We start from the raw sequence: 25,141 nt of genomic DNA on the forward strand, positions 1-25,141 counted from the left end.
TTTCCTCCGGATGGTTTTTTCTTATCGCATTTTGGTTTATCCCTATCTACACTATGACAGAACCTATTATGTCATCAGCTAAATATAATGCCTACTGTAGTCAAATATGTAAGTCCTGTTAGGCTCTAGAACAGAAAACTTTACATTTTCTTGCTACAAGATATTGCCAAGATAAGAATTTTTAGAAAATCTCAAAGACATGCTTAGAAAGGGGTCCAGGGAGGTAATGCTGGCATGATGAGAGGTCATAAGGGGAAGAGCTGTGGAGAGGGCTTTGGAAAGAGCATTTGTGATACACCATGGTACTCACCTTGTCCACGATAGGTACTTCGCCACAGATCACGAATAATTTTATTGATTTCTTCCATTTTCATACTGTGAAATTTCATTATTGCTCTGGAAAAAGAAGCCATTGGTACTTTATAAAAGATATATAATTATGTGTAATAGTAATACTGAAATACATAAAATATATAATGTATATAAAATATAAATAACTTCCTCAATATTTTCAATGGTAAAAGTGGAATATAGTAAGAGCTAGAAAAAATAAACAGCAGCAAAACTTTGCTGCTTGGCTAATACTGAAAATTGGTAGGCTTATTTCTAGTGCTCCAGGGTTACCCTTCTCCATATTCACTGTATAGGATACAACAAATACTCCTTTAAGTAAATACTTAAATACTGTGAAAACTTCAGGAAACATAATTTTGTAGACTTTTTTCTTAGGCCGTGGTAACTTATTGGAGGCACTGCTTCCACTGATACTCACGGGTCACAGGAAGGCCTGCTGAATGAACGAGAGGGAGTTAAAGGGGAGGAGGTTTATGGCTGGCCAAGCAGCCGGCAGTCTATGGGGAAAATATGAGAACAGTCTATGGGGAAAATATGAGAATCGCTGGAACTGCCGCCTTGTCCCTCTTCTATCACTGTTAGGGCTTACCAAAAGTCAGCTTCTTACGCTGCTTTTATTCCTCAGATCTTACATTTTTACCAATGGGAAGCTCTGGTTCAGCGAGAATGATTTAGAAGCTTAAGCTGAACTGACATCAAAATTTTATTTTACCTTCCTATTCATAGATTCAGAAATCCTAATTCTAAATATTAACTTCCATCTTTATATTCCAAATCCTAACTCTAAGCACTAACTTCCACTTAGTCCAGACATGTCCCTGTCCCCAACTCTCTTTTAAGGTAGTAGTTTCTAAACACTAAAAAGAAAGAACAGAAATATTTGTAAAAACAAAAGTAGCCTGTCAAAACCTAACATTGTTCCCACCACAGTCACCTTTCATCAAAAAGCCCTTAAGTTCTCTGGAAGCGGGTTTATGAACTAATAAATGTTGCACCAGTGGTAAAAAGGCAAACATTACTGCGATCACCATACAAAGGATGTGAGGCGACTTACTTCCATTTGCAGGCCTCTTATCTGATGCATACAAAAAAAGAAACTGAACATAATGCTACTGCCTCTGTAGAATCATTTCATGATCTTCTGGTTCACCAGCAAGAGAGAAAGAAATGACTCAACATAAATACATTTTAAATATCAGATGAAGGACTGTGAAGTAGTAGAAGACTGGAAAAAACCATATTCTGCTTGTTGATGAGAATGCAACAAGTCTCCATTTTCTACCTTATACATTTATCCCAGCCTAACATTTTATGCTCCTTTCAAAAGGAGACAAAACATCTAAGTATTTCCTAAAAACAAAACAAAACTGATGGAATGTTAGACCAATCATGTAAAGACTGCCTTTCCATAGCTTATATATTATGATCCTGATTTTTCAAATGACATTAAAAAAAAGTTATCTTTCCATTCAAGTTAAAAATCTTCAAAAACTAACATAAGCATTCTAATGTGGAGAACAAGCTCCAGATAGGGCAGGGGTGGCCAAGGTGCACACATGCAGTCTGCCTTGGCTCCCTTATACAACACAGGTGGTGCATCCTGTCCCATGGCCAGGTCTGCTGAGACACAGCACTGTGGGAAAAAGCTCTAGTTCAGGGAGAGGTCTCAACCCACCAAAGAGTGTGTCGGATGGAGCTGATGACTACCACTGTGGGATGGACCATTAATTCATCTTCATATCCTGTCTACTGTGGAATTTACAGCTGTACTGTGTAAGAGATGTGGATGATGAAGGTTGCTACAGTAATCTACATAAGGGAATAACAATGATAATAATGATTATTATTGATGACCATTTACCATATGCGAGACAAAACTATGCTAAATAATCAATGCCATTTAATCCTTACAATACTGGGAATTAGATACTGTTATCTCCATTTACTGTTAACAAAACTAAGATTCAATGAAATCAGTAACTTGTTCAAGATCAGAGAAAAGTGGCTAGAATATTAATAGCCCTTGAATATGATAGTTAAAATCGAAAAGGCAGTCAAAATTCCATCTTTTAAAGCCACCAGACTCAGTTTTATGAGGAAATGTTATCAAATCTTCAAGATACACCTAGTTCACAACTATATAAAGTGTGACACAGCAAGGAGAAACATAAGGGGAAAAAAGTACAAGGCTATTTTGCTTATGAATATAAACATTCTAAATAAAATTTAGTGTAAGGGTAGTAAAAAGAATACATCATGACCAAGTAGTGTTTACAACAAGAAACAGTAAAATTGGGGAAAATAATTCAATTATTATAGTAACAGATGTCAAAAATAACATTTGATACACTATAACACTGAATTTTGATAAAATATCCTAAGTGAAAAATCGAAGAACTTTTTTTTTTTTTTTTTTTTTTTTTTTGAGACGGAGTCTCGCTTTGTCACCCAGGCTGGAGTGCAGTGGCCGGATCTCAGCTCACTGCAAGCTCCGCCTCCCGGGTTTACGCCATTCTCCTGCCTCAGCCTCCCGAGTAGCTGGGACTACAGGCGCCCACCACCTCGCCCGGCTAGTTTTTTGTATTTTTTAGTAGAGACGGGGTTTCACCATATTAGCCAGGATGGTCTCGATCTCCTGACCTTGTGATCCGCCCGTCTCGGCCTCCCAAAGTGCTGGGATTACAGGCTTGAGCCACCGCGCCCGGCCGAAGAACGTTTTCTTAACTGGACAAAATGACTCCCTCAGATATCCACAGAAAGCATCAAATTTAATTTAAAATATATAGAAGTGTTCCTCCTAAAACTAAGAAGAAGAGAAAGATGCCTCCTATTATGGCTGCTCTAAAATAACGTCCTGGAAATCCCTAACAACTTAAGGATTTCACAATTCAAATTCCTAACTAAAAAGAAATGAAAAATGAAAAAAAGAGAGAAAAGCCTGTTATTGCTTTTGCAGGTGACAGAACTGTATGCTTAGAAAATCCAAGAAAATCAACTGAAAACTTATTCAGACTAATGAGGTAGCCAGAGGTAAATATATAAAAATGAAGTTTTATTATCTAGAGCAAACACCAGTAGGAAAGGCAATAGAAAAAAAAGGATCCTATTCACAGTGGTGATAAAAACCATAAAATGCCTAGGAATAAGTCTAACAAAAGGGTATAGGAGCTGGAGGAAAAAGCTGTAAAACTTTACCATAGGAGAAAAGAACATGATTGAGTAGGAGATGCATACTAAGGAGTCCAGAATGGTAGATTTGATATTACAAAGATGTCCGTTCTCCTCAAATAATCCATAAATTAAATACAATCCAAACAGAAATCCCAATATGATTAAAAAATGCTTAATAGAATCCATAAGCTGACTCTAAAGTTCACATAGAAGAGATAATACAAAAGAAAAAAAATAAATTTTAAAAGTTGGTGTACAAAGGAAAATCCAGAAACAAACCCAAATGCATATAGAACGTTAGTTTATAACTGCAACAGTTCAAATCAACTGGAAAGGTTTCAATAGTGTTACAAAGGATAAAAAAATAACATTACCTGTTATCTAACCTCAAAATAAAATCCAAATGAATGAAAGGATTAAAAGCTAAAGTATTTGGGCAGCTGAGGTGGGAGGATCGCTTGAGCCTGGAGTTTAAGCCTAGGCAACATAGTGAGACCCCATCTCTACAAAAAAATTTAAAAATTAGCTGGGTGTGGTGGTGAGTGCCTGTAGTCCCAGCTACTTGGGAGGCTGAGGTGAGAGGATCACCTGAGCCTGGGAAGTTGAAGCTATAGTAAGCTGTGATCATGCCACTGCACTCCAGCTTCGGTGACAGAGTAAGACCCTGTCTGAAAAAAACAAAACAAAAGCTAAGGTAAAATAAAACCATCAGAAGAAAACATTTTGATAATTTTAGGATTGGGAAGCCTTTCTAAACAAGGAACAACATAAATCAAAAGACTAAAGATCTGACTACCTAAAAATGAAAAGTTACAAAAGATACCATAAAGAAAGCTGAGGTAGTTGGGCACAGTGGCTCATGCCTGTAATCCCAACACTTTAGGAGGCCGAGGCAGGCAGATCACTTGAGGTCAGGAGTTTGAGACCAGCCTGACCAACATGGTGAAACCCTGTCTCTACTAAAAATACAAAAATTAGCCAGGTGTGGTGGTGCATGCCTGTAGTCCCGAGGCAGTTGACGGAGGCCGAGGTACTTGCGAGGCCGAGGCAGGAGATGGAGGTTGAAGTAAGCTGAGATTGTGCCACTGCACTCCAGCCTGGGTGACAGAGCTAGACTCTGTCTCAAAAAAAAAAAAAAAAAAAAAAAAAAAAAAAAGTTGATGGACAAATGATAAACTGGGAATAGGCACCTGCAATGTATGTGAAAATAATTAACATCTAGAATCTATTAAAATGTGACAAATCAAGAAAAAGACAACCTAGTAGAAAAACGGGCAAAGAGATATGAATAGGTAATTTCTGGAAAAGAAATACAAATAGACAACATATGAAAGGACATTTAACTTCACTAGTAAAAAGAGGGAAATGTAAATTAAAGTGCAAGCATTCTTTTGTGCAGCCAGTAAAATGTCTAACAAAATCCAGACATGGAAACGGGTACTTTCATATATTACCGGTGGAAATTTTATAAGTGTTTTTAGAAGGCAATTTGGCACTAATTAAAAAATATACATAACCTCTGGGCCAGTAACTCCATTTCTAGGAAGCTGTCTTTTTGATATATCTGCTCTAGTGTGCAAAGACGCACTCTGCAGCATTATCTGTAGTAGCACATATTCAAAAGCTTTCTAATATGTTCAATAATGGTTAAAGTAGATATCATGCATTTTACAGAATATGCAGTCATTAAAAATACAAAGTACTTGAATATATGAATGTAAAAGATTACCGCTATGTTAAATGGAAAAAAAAAAAAAACTCAGAAAAATACCTACCTTGTGATAATGCTCACAAAGAACAGAAAATATTTATTTGGGTGTACTACGTGCAAAGCCATTGTGAGGGAAATGAAAATATGTCACCAACGTAATAATTCTTAAGGGCTGAATCAAAGTTAGACATTGTCATGGAAATGAACCTAAGTCTACCTTGAAGTGTGTTCTGTGGTTTGCAGTTATGGAGTATGGGGAAGCCCAAATATCTGTAATACAAGGCTGAATGGCTTTAGTTGCATAAGTGGTACAAAATATTATGAAGTACAAAGATAGGAAAAAAATCACATATATTTGGGAAGAACTTCATCAACGTAACATTCCAAGGATGGGAAATAGCACAGGAAAATATGGGACGTATTAAGGGAACAAAATTGTTTGGTTAGAACACACTTGGTAGTAAGAATTGAAATGGGAAAACCCAGGTATGGAAGTCTTTGCTAAAATTAGAAGGGAATAGGGACCACCAGCTTTAGGAAAATTAAGCTGACAGAAGTATAATGGGTGGAGATGGGGGTGGGAAGGATGGTAAGAGATAAGACATGGGAAAGCTACCACGGTAATAGGTGCGAGTTACTTAGGCTGAAGCCATGGAAAGAAAGCAGCTCAGGGCTGGATTGCTCACACCTGCAATCCCAGCGTTTGGAAGGCTAAGGTGGGAGGACTGCTTGAGCCCAGGAAGTCGAGGCTGCAGTGAGCTGTGATCACAGCACTGCACTCCAGCCTGGGTGACAGAGTGAGATCCTGTACAAGAACCCTCTAGGAGCTATTGAGTGACATATAGTGGCCCAATTAACTTAACACACTTTTGTCACTTGGACTTTACAGGCATTTAACATCAAATAACTTACAGAATGGCCTTGAAAGTCCATGACCATGTGCTGAGGCAAAGATTTGAATTTCATGGGCTGCAAACTGTTATGGTCAAGTAGTCATCTGGCTAGTGTATCAGCTCCACCACCTGCCTGGAGTATGCACATCTCTCAGTTAAATGTATATACTAACTCATGCGAAGTAGTATGATTTCCTTGTGAAAACTGATTCTCAAAAGAAAGTGAGAGGCCGGGTGAGGTGGCTCACACCTGTAATCCCAGCACTTTGGGAGGCCAGGGTGGGTAAATCACTTGAGGTCAGAAGTTAGAGACCACCCTGGCCAACATAGTAAAACTCCATCTCTACTAAAAATACAAAAATTAGCCAGGTGTGGTGGTGGGCACCTGTAATCCCAGCTATTTGGGAGGCTGAGGCAGGAGGATTGCTTGAACTTGGGAGGTGGAGGTTACAGTGAGCCAAGATTGCATGACTGCACTCCAGCCTGGGTGACAGAGCGAGACTGTCTCAAAAAAAAAAAAAAAAAAAAAAAGAGAGAAGCTGTAAGATCTCAGAAAATAATGATTTATAAATTACTTTAGTCTGATATTTAAATACTCGTTAAGAGTCTGAAAGATTTCATTAAAAATTTCAGTAATAATCGATTGCATTTTATGAGGAAAAATGATGGCTTTAATGGCGTTGATATTTCTGGTAATCCATGAAAGTCTTAACAAGCTTGCCCAGCCTGCCTTATTTTGTTGTTGTTCTGTTTTGTTCTAGGCTTTTAGCAGACTGAAGCCATGGTTTTTAGTTTTGTCTCTAGTGATAAGCAGAAAAGAGGGATGAGGAAGAGGCTTTACTGGCCCAACCAGAAACAGAAGCTAAGAACCCATGACTGGATTTTCTCCCTTGGACACCCCATACACCAATATCTCACCTTCCGGGAGGGTACCCTTCCAGTTCTTGCTTCTTTAAACTCATTAACTTAATTTTCTTTAGCTAGACTCCCAAACATCAGCTTTTACAATTCAGCCTATGGTTCAACCACTATGGCAAGATAAACATTTGTTTAGGTGTGAAAAACCAGTGGCTATCTTTGGGTTTTGTAATCTATCCTCTTGAGGTTGCACGAGCTACTGTGAAACCTTACTGCATCCATGGTCATGATGGAGATGGTGACTATAAGGTTAGCCCTGAATAAAGCCCTCATCTGAAGCTCCCCTTGAATGCAGGGACCCAGGCTCTGAAGAGCCTCACAGAAAGCTGGCCACCTTGGATGCAAAATGGTAAAGGTTACGTGTTTACAACGAGTCTTAAAAGAAGTATGACCTAATATGCAACCTTCCACATCTGGGGAAAAATGAGAGTAGAACATTTTGGGCATAGGGTAGAACACCATATCTTGAGTGATATATTCTAAAATCATTTAAATTGGTATATTGTATTAGTATGGGGTAATACATTCCAAATGATGGATAATTTCCCCCTTTTCATCTATGTGTCTCTCTGACCATTGCCAATGCTTATACTTACTGATGTTTTTAGATGATTACTAATAACAGATGGTAATCAGCTTTTCTTGAAAATGCACTGCTGATTTCCTGTGTTACCTTAAATAGACAGCTGAACGCAACAATTACACTGACTGCATGCTTCATTCTAAGACGTGAAAGAATGAGGGAAATTTTGTACCTTACTTTCTTCTGGGTTAGAAGGCAAATTTAGGGCTCACTGTATAAACCTTGAGAAGGCCACTGTTTGCAAGCATAAGCCCACAAAGACTCAATTTTGGGGAAATTTGTATCATTTCTTTTCTTTTTATTTAGAAGAATCCATCTGAGTACCATGTAACAGAACTCAGTAAACAGCCTGGTTTTGTTCCTTAAGCAAGCCTAAATTGCTGGAAAGCACTCCTGTACCTCTCCACCCCTGCCTGGCTCCACTAAGCTCCCTCATAGGTCCTCACTCTCCTCAGCATGATGCCTCTGTGACTGAGGCACTTTTCTCTGCTGAAAAGCCCTTCCTCCTTATCCCAGGCCCAGGTCAAAAACAGACTACGGAGCACCTACCAAGGTCTCCATCAGAAAGACTGTCAGCAGTTTGGAGGAAGGACAGGGTATGATATTCCTGTTTTCCCAGAGCCTGACAAAGTGGCAGAGCAGGGGTTGTTGAATTTTTTTTTAGTTTTTCTCCTATAGCCTAATCTTGGAAGTGAAGGGAATTCTTATTCCTGCTGTCACTGATTCCCAGGGTATGCAGGGATAGCTGGAGGGCTCCTATGTATGGTTTTCTATTCAGTGAATACATATGAAACCCCAGGTCTGCAGGTCAATGGGCTGTAAGTAAGAGAAGAGCTGACTTTGTAGCAAAATACTTACAAGTAAAATTGAAAACAAAACCAACCTGCCTATTTAACTTGGTCCCTGGTCCACTCTAACCATTGCTCCATTTTTCTTGCTCCCCATCACAGGAGAAGTTGTTATAAGAATTATCTATATTCGTTGTCTCCATTTTCTTTTTTCTTTTCCAAGACAGAGTTTTGCTCTCATTGCCCAGGCTGGAGTACAATGACACGATCTTGGCTCACTGCAACCTCCACCTCCCAGGTTCAGGCAATTCTCCTGCCTCAGCCTCCCGAGTAGCTGGGATTACAGGTATGCCCCACCACACCCAGCTAATCTTTGCATTTTTAGTAGAGAGGGGGTTTCACCATGTTGGTCAGGCTGGTCTCGAACTCCTGACCTCAGGTGATCCTGCCCTGGCCTCCCAAAGTGCTGGGATTACAGGTGTGAGCCACCATGCCTGGCTGCTGTCTCCATTTCTTACTACCCATTCTCTCCCCACCCAACTCGACCAGGCTTCAGTTCCAACTGTGCCACTGACTGCTCCTCAGTCATTAACAACTTCCATTTTGTCAAATTTAAGGGTCACTTCTTAGTCCTTATTTGACCCCAAATAGCATTAGATTCTTGATATATTTTCTTCCCTTGGTTTTCAAGATACCATATCTTTTAAAATTTTTTCCCACCTCACCAGCTGCTTATTTAAGGGATTTGCAAACATAACTAGTGGTGGGACCTTTCCCTTCTCTCTCTATGCTCATTCCACATGTGATCTCATCTCATGAGTTAAATGCCATGGATATGCTGATGACTCCCCAATGTACACCTTTCCCTTGAACTCTAGGCTCGAGGTTATATATCCAACTGCCTGCTTCACATCTCTGCTTAGATGTCTACAAGCACTTCAAACTTAAAACTGTACAAAATGGAACTACTGATTTTCTCTCCCCAGTCCCGCCCATTTTAAGGAATGGCAACCTGTTCCCCCAATATCCTGTTGTTCAAGTAAAAATATGTAGGAGCAACCTTTGGTTATTTTACTTTCCCTCCCTTACACTCAATTCAGAAGCAAGGCCTGTCAACTCTCTCTCCAGAATAAATTCCAAGTCTATCTTCTATCACTTCCCTCTATTTTCACTGCTACCACCTGATCTAGCCCACCACCATCTCTTGGTTACTACAAGTCTCCTCATCGGTCTCTGCTTTTACTCTTGCCCTTTACAATCCATTCTCCACGCACAGCAGTCAGTGCAATTTCTTCTAACTAGAAATCAGATTATATTATTTCCTTCCTTTAAACCCTCCAGTGACTGCCCAATGCAGTTAGAATGAAATAAAACTGTTTACCACAGCTACAAGGCATGACATACTCTGGGAATGGCCTATCTCTGACTATATTCCAGCCATGCTTGCCTTCTTCCTGGTCCTTAGAAAATACTTTCTGTTCGTCCTGATCTTGGCTGCTGCATTAACTATTCTCTCTACCTGGAATGCCTGCACCCCAGTTTTTTGCATATCTTGCTCCCTTCTCCTCAATCAGGTCCCAGCTTAAGGGCCCATCAGTTACGCTCACATTGTTCATTTTTCACTGTAATAACCTACCATTACTAGCCATTTTGTTATGAATTTATTTCTTAATTTTGTTTCTTCATCCTTATATACTTAGTATCTAGAACAGTATCAAGCATATATGTACTCACATTTTTATTGAACAAAATCCTAATATACAACTATATATTATGTATACACGCATCTCACTGAAGAGTTACAATATAGAAGTAAGTTATGGTTCTAAACCAGGAAGTATAAGTAACAGTTAAAATGTTTTTATATAAATACTAGCTTTTTTAACGGTTACAAAAAAAGGGCATGTCCATAATTCCAGCAGTTTGGGAGGCTGAGGAGGGTGGATCACTTGAGGCCAGGAGTTCAAAACCAGCCTGGTCATCATGACGAAACCTCTTCTCTACTAAAAATACAAAAAATTGGCCCGGGGTGGTAGCACATGCCTGTAATCCCAGATGCTTAGAAGACTGAGGCACGAGAACTGCTTGAACCCAGAAGGCAGAGGTTACAGTGAGCAGAGATCACACCACTGCACTCCAGCCTGAGAGAGCTGAGAGAACCAGTGAGACTCTGTCTCCAAAAAAAAAAAAAAAAAAAAAAAAAAAAGCAGGGGGGCCACTATGGTAGCAACACGTCACAGGGGTTCTGAGATTTAATTTTATCTCTACCATTTACCTGGGTAATCTTGGGTAGGCTGCTTAATCTCTCTGATAAATACTTGCTCTTTAATACAGAGTTAGATACAATAATTAAATTGATTATGGCTATCATGTAGTATTCAATTGCTATTAGTGTTTTCTATGCATAGCCCTCAACCTCAAAGAATGTTGAAATAGGAAGAGAAACCTACATTTTCTTAATGAATTTAGTTCTTTAGTGCTATTTAAGAATAGAGAATTTAAGAACTTACATTAAAGAATGGAACATGACAAAGAAAGCTGGACTAAATCGCTTCTGAGCTTTTCTGACTCTATACTGAATAACAGTATAGATTTTTAAAAATTCTATTTTATAGATGAGGAAACGGAAACTCAGAGTGTCTAAAGAATTTGCTAAATATCTTCAGTCAGGACTCAAAATCATCACTATGGAGAATAGCATAAAGGTTCCTAAAAAAACTAAAGACAGAACTACCATATGATTCTACATCCCACTTACTGGATATTTACACAAAGGAAATGAAATCATTAGGTTGAAGAGATATCTGCACTCCTATATTTATTACAGCACTATTCATAATACCCAAGATTTGGAAGCAACCTGAGTGTCCATCAACAGATAAATGGATAAAGAAAATGTGGTTCTTGCCAGGTACGGTGGCTCATGTCTAATCCCAGCACTTTGGGAGGCTGAGGCGGGTGGATCATTTGAGGTCAGGAGTTCAAGATTAACATGGCAAAACCCTGTTTCTACTAAAAATACAAAAATTATCCAGATGTGGTGGCAGGAACCTGTAATTCCAGCTACTCAGAGGCTGAGGCAGGAGAACTGCATGAACCCCGGAGGCAGAGGTTGCAGTGAGCTGAAATCAGTGGCTGAATAGCCATATGTGTATATGAATGACTTTTTTTTTTTTTTTTTTTGAGACGGAGTATCTGTCTCCCAGTCTACAGTGCAGTCCAGTCTGGGAGACAGAGACTCTGTCTCAAAAAAAAAAAAAAAAAAAAGTCATTCATATACACATATGGCTATTCAGCCATAAAATAAAATGAGATCCTGTCATCTGGAATAACATGGATGGAACTGGAGGACACTATGTTAAATGAAATAAGCCAGGCACAGAAAGACAAACTTTGCATGTTCTCATTCATTTGTGGGAGTGAAAAATTAAAACAATTGAACTCATGGAGATAGAGATGATAGGTAGCAGAGGCTAGAAAGGGCAGTGGAGATGGTTAATGAGTACAAAAATATAGAAAGAATAAGATGTAGTATTTAATAGCACAACAGAGTGACTACAGTCAACAACAATTTATTGTACATTTAAAAATAACTAAAATAGTATAATTAGAATGTCTGTAACAAAAGGAGGGATAAATGTTTGAGGTGATGGAAACCCCATTTATCCTGATGTGATTATTATGCATTGTATGCTTGCATCAAAATATCTCATGTGTCACATAAATATACCTACTATATAGTCATAAAAAAATAGAGTCGGCCGGGCGCAGTGGCTCACGCCTGTAATCCCAGCACTTTGGAAGGCCGAGACGGGCGGATCACAAGGTCAGGAGATCGAGACCATCCTGGCTAACACGGTGAAACCCCGTCTCTACCAAAAAGTACAAAAAACTAGCCAGGCGAGGTGGCGGGCGCCTGTAGTCCCAGCTACTTGGGAGGCTGAGACAGGAGAATGGCGTGAACCCGGGAGGTGGAGCTTGCAGTGAGCTGAGATGGCGCCACTGCACTGTAGACTGGGCGACAGAGCGAGACTCTGTCACAAAAAAAAAAAAAGAGTAAGACTTTTTTTTAAAAAAAGAATTCAAAATCTGGAGACAGCACTTTTAACCATGTATTATGGACTTCTGAGGTTTTTTAAAAAACGTAAAACTTATGTTGGACTTTTACACAAAGTCCAATGTCTTGCTTTATAATACCCATTTTTATTTTTTCATCACAACCAACTTATCTTATTCCAAATAGAAGTTTTGGTGTTTTGTTTTTTGCATTTTTTTTTTTTTTTGAGACAGGGTCTCTTTCTGTCACCCAGGCTGGAGGGCACTGGCACAATCTTGGCTCATTGCAACCCACCACGGCCTTCTGAGTAGCTCGGATTATAGGTGTATGCTACCACACTCAGATAATTTTTGTATTTTTTTGTAGAGATGGGGTTTTGCCATGTTGCCTAGGTTAGTCTTAAACTCCTGGACTTAAGCAATCCACCCGCTTTGGACTCCCAAAGTGCTAGGATTACAGGCGTGAGCCACTGTGCCTGGCCAAATAGGTTTTTACTGACAAAAATCTGTTTTGATTTGTGTCTCTTCAAATAAACCTATAATATCCTTGCTAGAAGTTACTGGATCTGCTATTCCTTAATGCTCAATGAATGTTTGATAAGTCTATCGGATACACAGCATCTGTTGCTAAACAACTAAAAAAAACTAAGTCGTCCCCTAAAGGCATAAATGAAGTAGCTGAGAAGACTAAAAAGAATTATTAAAGGCAAAAAAATAAAAAACAAATATATGTATGTGTAGTCTACTGGGCAAGAATTCCTTAAGTTTTGCTTATGTTCTTGTTTCAACACCTTAAATTCCAAGACTAACCACTTTAAACTGTTGGATCTAGTATCTAGGAGAGATGGCAACATTCAAAGAGGTTAAAAAACAAAAGTTCTCATTTGGTGCAGGCATACACCTTTTTGGACCCAGGGAGCATTATAACGTTAACCTACCCACTCACAATGAAATGGGACAAAAGATGTATCTATGGAATACTCTCAAAAAAATAGTTTTAAAAGTTAAACTTAATCTAACAAAAATCTTAGTATAATTTATTTTTTAAAAATAACATGTTAAGATAATTGGCTCACTCCCAATATTTCACAGTAAATGGATCTAATCTGTCTTACATGATTATGTACTTCCTAAAACTTGTATATGCCAAAAATATGCCTAGGCAATTCTGGGACCACCTTTGTTATCATCACTAACTAAAAAAGTCCTCATACTGAAACCAGAGTTCTCCTGTCTTCCTGAGACCTGTGGTCTGAATGCCACTGCTCAGGTTGGTCTGTTGACTATGCTGTATCTGACCAGAAGTCTTAGAAGAGAAAAGAAGCTCTCTGTGTAACTCTCTTAGTGCTAAGGAAGATACTTGCCATTCCGGAAAAAACAACCACCACCAAAATCTAAAGTTAGTAATAATTCTCCTGCCACAAATGAACAGAACTGCTAGATAGATTTATAACAAAACTTATTTTAAATTCATAGTTGAGCTCACAAGAAAGAAAGGGAAATCCCTATATAACAGAAACGAAGATAGAAGTGAAAACCAGACCAGTCAGTATGTAACCTGACAGACAAACTAAACTTGGGGTTATTATTATTATGTTACTGTTATTTTTGAGACAAAGTCTCATTCTGTTGCCCAGGTTGGAGTGTAGTGGTGCAATCTTGGCTCACTGCAATCTCTGCTTCCCAGTTCAAATGATTCTCCTGCCTCAGCCTCCTGAGTAGCTGAGATTACAGGTGTGCACCACCACACCCAGCTAATTTTTTTATTCTTTTAGTAGAGATGGGGTTTCACCATGTTGGCCAGGCTGGTCTCAAACTCCTGATTTCAAGTGATCCACCTACCTCAGTCTCCCAAAGTGCTGGGCTTACAGGTGTGAGCCACTGTACCCAGCCATGAACTTGGGGTTATTATTTTTATAACCTAGGGATTGGTTCTTATCATCCAGGACAGAAGATAGTCTAGGAACCTACCAACTGAGAAATCAACAAAAACCCCTACATGCAGGCCAGTGTTTTCTCTGGAGTTCCTAGTTAATATAAAACCAAAATTTCTGTGTAGATGGACATCTACAAGGAAAGGTCACAAGGGAGTCTCACAGAAAAAACAATGCTAGTAAAGATAAGTGCACAATTAAATGTTAATAAAACACAGAAACTTCACTAGGGGATAGAATCAGAATACAAAACAGCAGAAGCAGCCTCCTCAAAATGTGAAATTAAAAAATAATAATCTGAAAGAGAATATAAAATGTGTATAGTTAAAATGAGTAAAGACACATTCAAGAAGGAATCAAAATACTAAGGAAGAAAATACATCAAAAGCCTGGCGCAGCGGCTTGCATCTGTAATCCTAGCATTTTGGGAGGCCTAGGTGGGAGGATCGCTTGAGGCCAGGAGTTCAAGACCAGCCTGGGCAACATGACAAAACCCCATATGTACTAAAAATACAAAAACTAGCTGAGTGGTGGCATGCATCTGTAATTCCAGCTATTCGGGGAGCTGAGGAATGAGAACTGCTTGAACTCAGGAGGTGGAGGCTGTAGTGAGCCGAGATCACACCACTGCACTCCAGCCTGGGCGACAGAGCCAGACTCTGTTTAAAAAAAAAAAAAAAATTATAAAAAAAACCATGTGAGTTTCTGAAAAAGAACAAAATAGAACTTATAGAAAAAAAATGAAGGGGAAAAAAAACAATGACAACAACTCAATAGGTAGTATTAAGTAGCAGCTAAATAATTTATGAACTACAAGATATTTACCCAGAGCCCACTATATGCAAGAGGGGTTAAGCAATGTAGAGGAAAGAGGAGGTTATGTCTAATAAAAAGTGAAGAAGGGGAAAATAGTGAGAAATGGAGAAAGAATAATATTTGAAGAGATAATGTATGAAAAATCCCCAAAATTGATGAAAGATATTAACCCTCAGATCAAAAAGCACAATTCATGAGCAGAAAAACTAAAGCTGAGTCTAGATACACTATTATAAAAATACAGAACACTGAAGACAAAGGGGAAAATCCTAAAAGAACCAGAGGAAAAAGGCAGATTACTTTTAAAGGAATAATTAAAATGATTTCTCAACTGTAACCACAGAGGCCAACAAAAAATTGAATATTTTTAAAGTGCCAAGAGAACAAAACTGTCAATCTAGAACTCTATGCTCAGCTAAACTATCAAATTAAGGGGAAAAACTTCTTAAAGACTGACAGTTTACCACTAATAGTCATTCACTGAAAAAAGCTATTGAAGAATATACTCTAAAAAAAAGAAAACTGAACCTAAAGAAGGGAGGAGTGGGATTTAACGAGCAAGAATGAACAAAAAAATTGGTAAACATGTGGGCTTATGAAGCCACCATAGTAATTATTACTCATTTGTGATGATTTAAAAACAAGGTAAAACTAAAATATTAGACAAAAGAAATAATGCAGATGGGAGAAAATAATTAGTATTCAGGAAAAAGGTAAAACAATTCACATTAAAGTTATGGTTTTTAAACTCTGATGTGCATCAGAATCACCCAAAATGCTTGTCAAAAATAGACTGCTGGGCCCTACCCCTCAAATTTTTGATCCAGGTCTCGGGTAGAGGCTGAGAGGCATTCCTAACATGTTCCAAGGTGATAATGATAATGGTGCTCCAGGACCACTTTGAAAACTAATGCATATGATTTTAAGTCAAATAAGTACGTTAAAAATTAAAAGGTAAACCCTCAAATAACTAAAGCAGAATACAACTGATCCTTGAACACAGGTTTGAACTGTGTGGGTCTACGTTTATGCAGATTTTCTTCCACCTCTGCCATCCGAGACAGCAAGACTGACCCCTCCTTTTCTTCCTCCTCCTCTTCAATATGAAGAGGACAAGGATGAAGACCTTTATGATGATTCATTTCCACTTAACAGAAAACATATTTTTCCCGTATAATTTCTTTTCTTTTCTCTGGTTTACTGTAAAAGAACACAGCATATAATACATATAACATACAAAATATGTGTTAATCAACTGTTTCTGTTATCAGTAAGGCTTCCAGTCAACAGTAGGCTATAAGTTCTGGGAGAATCAAAAGTTACATGTGGATTTCTGACTGCGTGGGGGCCTAGTGTCCCTAATCCGCATGTTATATGGTCAACTGTATAACCCAAAGAAGGGAAAAAGGAGGAGTCAAGAAAAATAAATCCATCTCAAAAAGGCAGAAAAGGAAAAAAAGATGGCAGAAATAAATCCAACTCAATTGAGTAATCACAATGAATATGAAAGGACTAAATTCACTGGTTAAAAGACAGACATACGCTGGATAAAGAAAATTCTGCTATACGTAATTAAGATGGTGTGCGAAATGGCACAGAGATAGATAAAATGACCAATTAAGTAGAATAGAGAATCCAGGCCAACCCAGGCACATAGGGAATTCTGATATATGACAGAAATGACACTGAAGGTCACTGAGAGAAGGATAGTCTATCAATAAATAAAGCCAAGACAACCGGTTATTCATAAAGGAAAAAGTTCAACTTAGAATACTTAAATGTACTTGTATGTGAAAAGCAAAATTTAAAACTTTTAGACAAAAATATAGGAGTAGGGAAGGATTTCTTAACAAGACACACAAGGAGCTAACCAGAAAAGGTTGCTAAATTCAACTAACTCAAAATCAAATCCAGTGTCATCAAAAGATGCTAAGTAAAAAAGATAAGCATAATGTTTGAAAAGACTTTTGTAATACATATAACTGAAAAGGAATTGAAATGCAGAAGAGATAAAGAACACATTTAAATCAATAAGACCAATAGGGCCAGGAACAATGCCTCACACCTGTGATCCCAGCACTTTGGGAGGCTGAAGCGGGAGGACTGCTTGAGCCCAGGAGTTCGAGGTTACACTGAACTATGATTGCACCACTGCACTCTAGCCTAGGTGACAAAAAGAGACTGTCCCAAAACACACAGAAAGACAAGACTAATAATGAATAAACAATGATTCATCATTTTAAACCCATGAGGTTGGAAAACATTAAGAAATTTATAAAACCAATGTCACAGGATCCATCAAAGAAACCCTTATAATACCTGCTAGTGGTATAAATCAGTAAAGTCATTTCTGGAAAACAACATTATTTTGTAAAATTGAGCATACTCCGCAATGCACTCCCACAAATATAACCTTACACCTTTCCTCCAGAAGACATGACAAGACCTGAGAAAAAACCCCAAATGTCCCTCTATAGGAGAATGGGTCCACTGTGGTCTATTCCCATAGTAGATTCTGTACGTCAGTGAAAATGAATGAACTATGGCCACAAACAACACGGATAAACAAAAGCAAATCCAAATAAAAGAGCAAATCCTAGAATATCGTATCATTTTTAAAAAGTTTAAAATACGACATATATATGATAAAACTGTTTTTTAAAAAAGCAGAGAAAGTAAAAATCTTTGTCACTGGTTACAGGGAATGGGGATGACAGAAGGTTGAGATAAGAAGGGAGCATCTAAGTGGATGCCAATTAGTGATAATGGTAGATTGGTTAAAGGGAGGTAGTATCATGAATACTCCTAGATATTAATATGCTTTATATCTTAACTTCATAACTTAAGCTAGTGTGTGTTTACATATGTACATATATTTTTCCATTGCATGGTATACATAAAATATCATATTTAAAAAGAAAAAATGAGAGGCCAGGCATGGTGGCTCACGCCTATAATCCCAGCACTTTGGGAGGCTGAGGTGGGCGGATCACCTCAGGTCAGGAGTTCGAGGCCAGCCTGACATGGAGAAACCCCGTCTCTACTAAAAATACAAGATCAGCCCGGCATGGTGGCATGCACCTATAATCTCAGCTACTTGGGAGGCTGAGGCAAGAGAATCTCTTGAACCTGGGAGGCAGAGGTTACAGTGAGCTGAGATCGTGCCATTGCACTCCAGCCTGGGAAACAAGAGTGAAACTCCGTCTCAAAAAAAAAAAAAAAAAAAAAAAAAAAAGAAAAATAAAAAGAAAAAAATGAGAAAAGATTACTAAAATATGTTAATATTCATTGCAATAAGAAAATCCCCAGTCTAATACTTACTGGTCAAGAGTCTTATAATAAATATCCAGATCCTTGTTCACAAGTTCTGTTGTCCTCATAACAATCATCATTTCTCTATACTTTTCCTCAGCATCCCGAAATTGTGGTTCTCGAAGTTCTTTCTTAAAATGAATAATTTCTTCCTCATAACCTTTCTGTCGCCCTAATGCCAAACTGTGATTTCTTTTTATATTGTCTATGTTCTCTTCCAACTTCTGATGTTCACTGTAAAAAATGAAAATGACAAATGAGGACCATTTTTTAGCTTTTAACAATCTGAAGTGGAAAAGTCATAGATTTCTTTAGACAGGTTAAGTATCATTCTCCTTAGGAATCGTGTAACAGAGTCTCTCCTTGCTTATTATTTAGGGCTTTGGTACTAAAAAAAAAACAAAAACAAAACCCTCTCTTCCTTCCATATCTCTGCCCCACATAGGTTGCTAAACAGCTAATTTTTGTGTGTTGAACAGAGAACCCTCATAGCATGTTATCACTGATAAAGTTCCCGGCCTTTAGACGCTAAGCATTCTGGTGATTAATATTACAAATTCACAAACTTCTGATTGTGAGCTGAGAATGCACAATTATCAACACTAAGAAGTTATGGATAACAGGCTTCATCATTTTGCTCATGTCAAAGGCATAACACGAATTAAATCATATATTAATTATCTGCAGTAATACCTATTAAAAATCTAGATTCCTCCATGAAAACAAAATTTCTCTTGCCCAAGTATAAAACCCATAGTAATGACCAAAAGAAGTAAAATATTCAAACTTTTCTGATAATTTGGCAGACTGTACAAATTTCAACGTTTGCTTTAAAAATCTTCATGTGTTTAACAATCACTTATTAAGCATCCTCATGTGTCAGGCACTGCTCTCAAGTTTATGGGCATCCTTACAGAGTTGACTGGATTACATGTCTTGTTGGCATTTCTGTTATGTCCTGGTTGAAGAAAGGTTTGAAAAATAGTTGTACTTAGTAATGTGAATGAATGTAAAAAGTACTGTTATATACCAATCACAGAAGAAATTTTTAAAATATCTGGTTTTGGTCTTTAGTAGCCACGAATATATTATTTCATTTCAAAATTTCTTCTAGAAGCATTACTTTTCCAACTTGCCATGGAAAGCATAGTGTAAAAGAACTGAGGCTTGGAAACTAGCATATTAAGGTCATATTCTTGGCTTTCATCATAATTTCCTCTGTGATTTTTCTGGGTCTAAGTGTGTATAATGCATAAAAAAAAGAAGATTCTGAAGATGATGAGCTCTTCTAATTATAAAATCTGATTTCCCTGATATAGGAAAGAGATTTTAAATAGCTAAACTAAGAGTACTTAAACATAACACAGGATTAACCATTTGTTAGGCTTTATAAATAAAGTTAAAATTCACTTTACTATATCCTTTAGAAAAACCTGAGCATTTTTTTCATTCATATTTCCATATAAATTCAAGAAGACATGAAAACTCTACAAGGAAAGGTTTAATAAATGAGAAGCCTGGATTTAACCAGGTGAGATGGTTCGCAATCTACGTATTTGCCTAGTACAACCTTTTATACCAGTCTAGTGCCTTAGCATCAACAAGGTTCTTACAGAATTCCTAAGGCAACTCTAAGGCAGTCAAGGCAGGAATAAAATCTTTTCTGGTCTACCAGGAAGGCAGCAACTACAATAAGTAACCATAAGACCAGATAAAGGAAGAATGAGACTCATCTTTCAAAAGAAATGCTCTGGTGGACACATAATTACAAATGAGAAAATCTAGACTGAATCTCTGTGGATAAATCACTGGCAACAACTCCACTGACAATATTATAGACTGTACAATCTCTGACCCAGGCAAGGTCCACAGCTCCATATTCTTTATGCTTAGTACCACTATTTTGTGCAGCAGGCTAGCAGATGTATGGGGACTAAGCATGTTCAATACTGAATAACTAAGGCTCATCACTACAATGTGATTACCAATTCTATATCACTTCTGCAGTAATAAAGTTCTTAAGGCCATGAAATATAATTGTATCAAAACACTGTTCACCTTCTAGTAACTCTCAAAGGATACTAGGCTGAGGCTAAAATTCATTTAAAACAGGTATTTAACATTCTTCACATTCCAATAATAAAGACTTTTATTTAAACCGAAGATTATTTTAAAAGCATACTTTTTCATTTGCAAAACCTGCATTTGACCCATTTCCTTCAAATGTTGTTTTCTTTCTTCTTCAACTTCTTTTAGTTCCTCATTTCTTTTTCTTAAAGTAAGGTTATCCTGTAGCCACCTTTCTTGTATCTAAAGGTAAACATTAAATTAGTTAACAAAAATAACCAAGTTACTAACGTGAAATCTGTAACAGGCAACTGCTGATAGGAAGTGCCATGTCTGTCTTAGAATCATGTGAAGTTCAACAGAGGGAGAACAAGCCAGTGTGAAGGAATCTCCAGGTCTGGGGCAATCTGGATGGCCCATCCCCACCCATAGTCACAAGTGTAATACCTCCTGTAGTGCAGCTTTTACTGCTTTCATGACCATAATCTAAAAACCAGGTCTACTGTTTGATGGGGAGTCTCACAATGATGTGAGCATATATCTATGTACTTATTTACTTATACAGTATTAAAATATTTAGAAAACAATGCTATGAAATGGTGTTCACTTAAAAACATACAAAACAGAAATTTTAAATGGTAAAATTAAAAATATAACTAGATATTTTAATACCTATTTCCCCAGTGGATCATTCTGCATAGGAACTCCATGATAAAGCCTACTGACCTAAAAGATCATAAGAGATCAATACTACTATTGAAGTCTTCCCCAACTTTTTCTTCCTAGTTCTGTCTCCCAACATGTACCAAGACTATTAGAACCTGTGAGGTATATGTTACCTACAGCTTCTACCTTTAGGCTGACAAATAATCATCACTCAAGGCAAGAAGAAGTGCCACAATAGTACTATATATCTATGAACTTGATACTTTCTTAGCCACTGAAATGAAATTTCAAAAAATTGGCTGTTCTTGTTGAGTAGTTTTGTCCTTCAGAAAAGACTCAATCACACTTAGCAGCAGCAGCAACAACAAAATTATTTCAGTGGTTTTCCTGGTGATCAAAACGAACTATGGTGTCAAGAGACAATCATTAGAAAACAGTTTGTAAGTTGATTCTTTGGAATTTAGGAAAAAAAAAAAAATTCCTGCAGAAAGAAATTGGTCCACAAATCCTGTGTGTAGAAAACTTATCCTGAGTTTGGAGTAAGGATTTCTCAAAGAGGGAGGTGGGACCCTCCTGCAATAGCCCTTGCAGCTAAGCTAAACTCAGTGATGCGGGAAGTGAGAGAGATAGACAGACCTGTGGCAATATCTTGCACCAACAGTAAAGGCCAGGGACTGGTAGATGGGAGAGGGAAATCAAGGATTTCTCTCACATGCTTAATGTTCATATCCAATTCTGCCCATCTGTGTGTGATTATTTTTAGAGTTTTTTTTTTTTTTCTTTTTTAACAGAAAGTAAGGCTACCTTAATTTTTCCTGGAAATAATATAAACATACAGTTTATCCACAGGGTCCACATCTATGGATTCAACTAACCATGGATCAAAAATACTGGGGAAAAAAATACAATAAAAAGTAACAGTACAATAAAAAAACACAAATTTAAAATAATACAATATAAAAACTACATATCATTTACATATTAATATCAAAAGCAATATAGAAATTAAAGTATATCACAGGATATGGATAGGCTATATGCAAACACTAGATATGCCATTTTATATAAAGGACTTGAGCATCCTAGATTTCGGTATCTGTTGTATTGGGGGGTCCTGGAACCAATCCCCCCCGAGAGATACTGAAACAACTGAATACATATCTACTAAAGGCATTATTATAGGCAGTTAAAGGTGACTAAAATGGCATGGTTATAAATGTCCTTTGTTGCTAAGGAAACCTAATGTGCCACTGTAGCTGCTGTGACTTACCAAGGTTCTACTCTGGGGGACTATACTTGTTGTTCCTTGTTAGGAACAAGGGAATGTGCTACTACTTACTTTCATCTAATACCATAGAACATTTGAATTTGCTTTCACGATTGCATGAAAGGACTCTTTAAAGTGCTATCACATTTCTAGATGAGATTGATTTTTGGCACAAAATATTGTTGCGGGTCTGTCTACCTGCATTGTTACCAGAAAGCTAGGCATTTCTTTCTTTTAAGTCAGCTTCCATTATTCTTCTAGTTTTCAAAGACAGTATATACCACAACAAGAGTACAATGCTTCGAAGTCAGATACATCTAGGCTCAAATCAGTGTTATTACTTTTAAACTGGATAACTTTGGGCAAATTAGTTTAAATTCTCTGAACCTCAGTTTGCTTGTAACATGGTCAATAATAATACTACCTATCATAAAGAACTATTGTGTGGCCAGGTGCGGTGGCTCACACCTGTAATCCCAGCACTTTGGAAGGTCAAGGCGGGTGGATTACTTGAGGTCAGGAGTTTGAGATCAGCCTGGTCAACATAGTGAAACCCCACCTCTACTAAAATTACAAAAATTAGCCAGGCCTGGTGGCACTCGCCTGTAGCCCCAGGTACTTGGCAGGTTGAGGCAGGAGAATTACTTGAACCCGGGAGGTGAAGGTTGCAGTGAGCCGAGATTGTGCCACTGCACTCCAGTCTGGGTGAGAGAGCAAGACTCCATCTCAAAAATAAATAAATAAATAAATAAAGAAGTATTGTGAAGATTAAAGGTATAAGTGTATGTAATCAATATAGTGCCTGACTCAGTAATCGCTAATAAAATGCCTTTTGGGTCAAATTTGTCCTTTGTACTTTAAGCAGTGAGAATTCCAATTATAGTCTACAAAATATAAAATATTAGAGAAAGGAAGGGGAAAAAAAATCAGATGCAGTTATAGTGTATCACAACTATTTTTTCCATTCTACTAGAAATCTGATAGTGTAGGCACCAGTTCTACCTGTTACTACTTTTTGGGACCTTGAGCAAGTCAGGTCACCTCCAGTTCTCTTCATATATTCCTTCATCTGAAAACTGAGAAAGGCGGTTTATTAAGTTTCCAAATTATTTTATTCTGTGGACTAAATTTAGCAGGGCTTAGATCAGTAGGTAAACAAGTGACTGTTAGGCTCCTCAGCTCTTAAATATTAATCCCAACTATCCAACTCAGACGACAGTTAATGCATGCAGCTGGTCACCTATGGAAACATAAAAATTAGCTGCATTCTAGACACCTGTGAGAGAGTGGCATGCTGAACAGATTACAGTCCAATGTCCACCAAAAGTCTGGCTGGGAATAACGCCACTTCTAGAAGACTGCCTGAAAGCTATGCAGTCCATCCAGTGCTGGCTCAGTTACTGACAGCTAAGGGTATACATCAGAAGCTCTAAGGAATTTCAACAAAACACACATATCTCTGCCGAAACCCCCAAGATTCTGATTTACTGTTGTGGATTGGAGACATAGACTTTTTTTTTAGACAGGGTCTTGCTCTGTTGCCCAGGCTGGAGTACAGTGGAACAATAAGAGTTCACTGCAGCCTTGAACTCCCCAGCTTAAGCAATCCCCCGACTTCAGCCTCCGGAGTAGTTGGGACTACAGGTGCGCACCATCACACCTGGCTAATTTTTTGTAGAGATGGGGTTTCGCCATATTGCCAGGATAGTCTGGAACTCCCAGGCTCAAGCAATCTGCCTGCCTCGGCCTCCCAAAGTGCTGGGATTACAGGCATGAGCCACTGCACCTGGCCAACACATGTATTTTTAATAACCTAAGTGATTTAAAAAAAACTGAGATGTAATTAATATTCCACAAAATTCACTATTTAAATGTGTACAATTTAGCAGTTTTAGTTTATTTAGGTGGTTATACAACCATCACCACTATCCAATTCCAGAGCATTTGATCACCCCAAAAGGAAATCTCATATTCAATAGCAGTCACTCTATTCCTTCCTCACCTCTAGCCCCTGAAAACACTAATCTGCTGTCTGTCACTGGATTTACCTAATCTGTACATTTATTATAAGTGGAATCATACATTATGCAGCCTTTTGTGACTAGCTTCTTTTGCTTAGCATGTCTTAAGGGTTCATGCATGTTGTAGCATGTATCCTTTTTATGGCTGAATAATATTCCATTATATGGATATACCATATTTTGTTTATCTGCTCATTAGTTGATGGTCATTTGGGTGTGTCCATATTTTGACTATTACAAATAATGCTGCTACGAGCATTCTTGTACAAGTTGTTGTGGGAACATATGTCTTCAATTTTCTTAGTTCTATACCTAGAAGTGGAAAAACTCAGACGATTTACAGGTGCCTCTAGCTAAGAACCTTTGCTTTCTAAACACTAACATTTATTTCAGGCTTCAATCATACCACCTTCTACAGAACCTCATATCAAGGAATAATGATGCTGAAATACACTGTATTTTTTTCTTTTTTATAAGCCCTATGAAGTCTGTTGAAGACTATACATGTCTTCCTTTCTATGAATAGTCGGTAGTCAGTACAGGAAACTGGTCTCCTTTTAGCACTGACACAATGTGAATCTTGA

At 37.9% G+C, this 25,141-nt stretch overlaps 1 protein-coding gene across 5 annotated transcripts in view; it reads right to left on the bottom strand.

Moving 5' to 3' along the window:
• Nucleotides 1–25,141, bottom strand: part of RAD50 (RAD50 double strand break repair protein) — an 86,926-nt gene that overhangs the window by 5,815 nt on the left and 55,970 nt on the right. For all 5 annotated transcript variants that reach the window (XM_050792737.1, XM_050792735.1, XM_050792740.1 and 2 more), the window contains 3 exons: nt 20,719–20,846; nt 18,546–18,770; nt 311–396 (listed from right to left, as the gene is read on the bottom strand). In XM_050792737.1, coding sequence (XP_050648694.1) covers nt 311–396; nt 18,546–18,770; nt 20,719–20,846 — 439 coding nt within the window. The remainder of the gene's footprint in view (nt 1–310; nt 397–18,545; nt 18,771–20,718; nt 20,847–25,141) is intronic.

This window comes from Macaca thibetana, chromosome 6, assembly GCF_024542745.1.
Source record: "Macaca thibetana thibetana isolate TM-01 chromosome 6, ASM2454274v1, whole genome shotgun sequence".
Lineage (NCBI taxonomy): Eukaryota > Metazoa > Chordata > Mammalia > Primates > Cercopithecidae > Macaca > Macaca thibetana.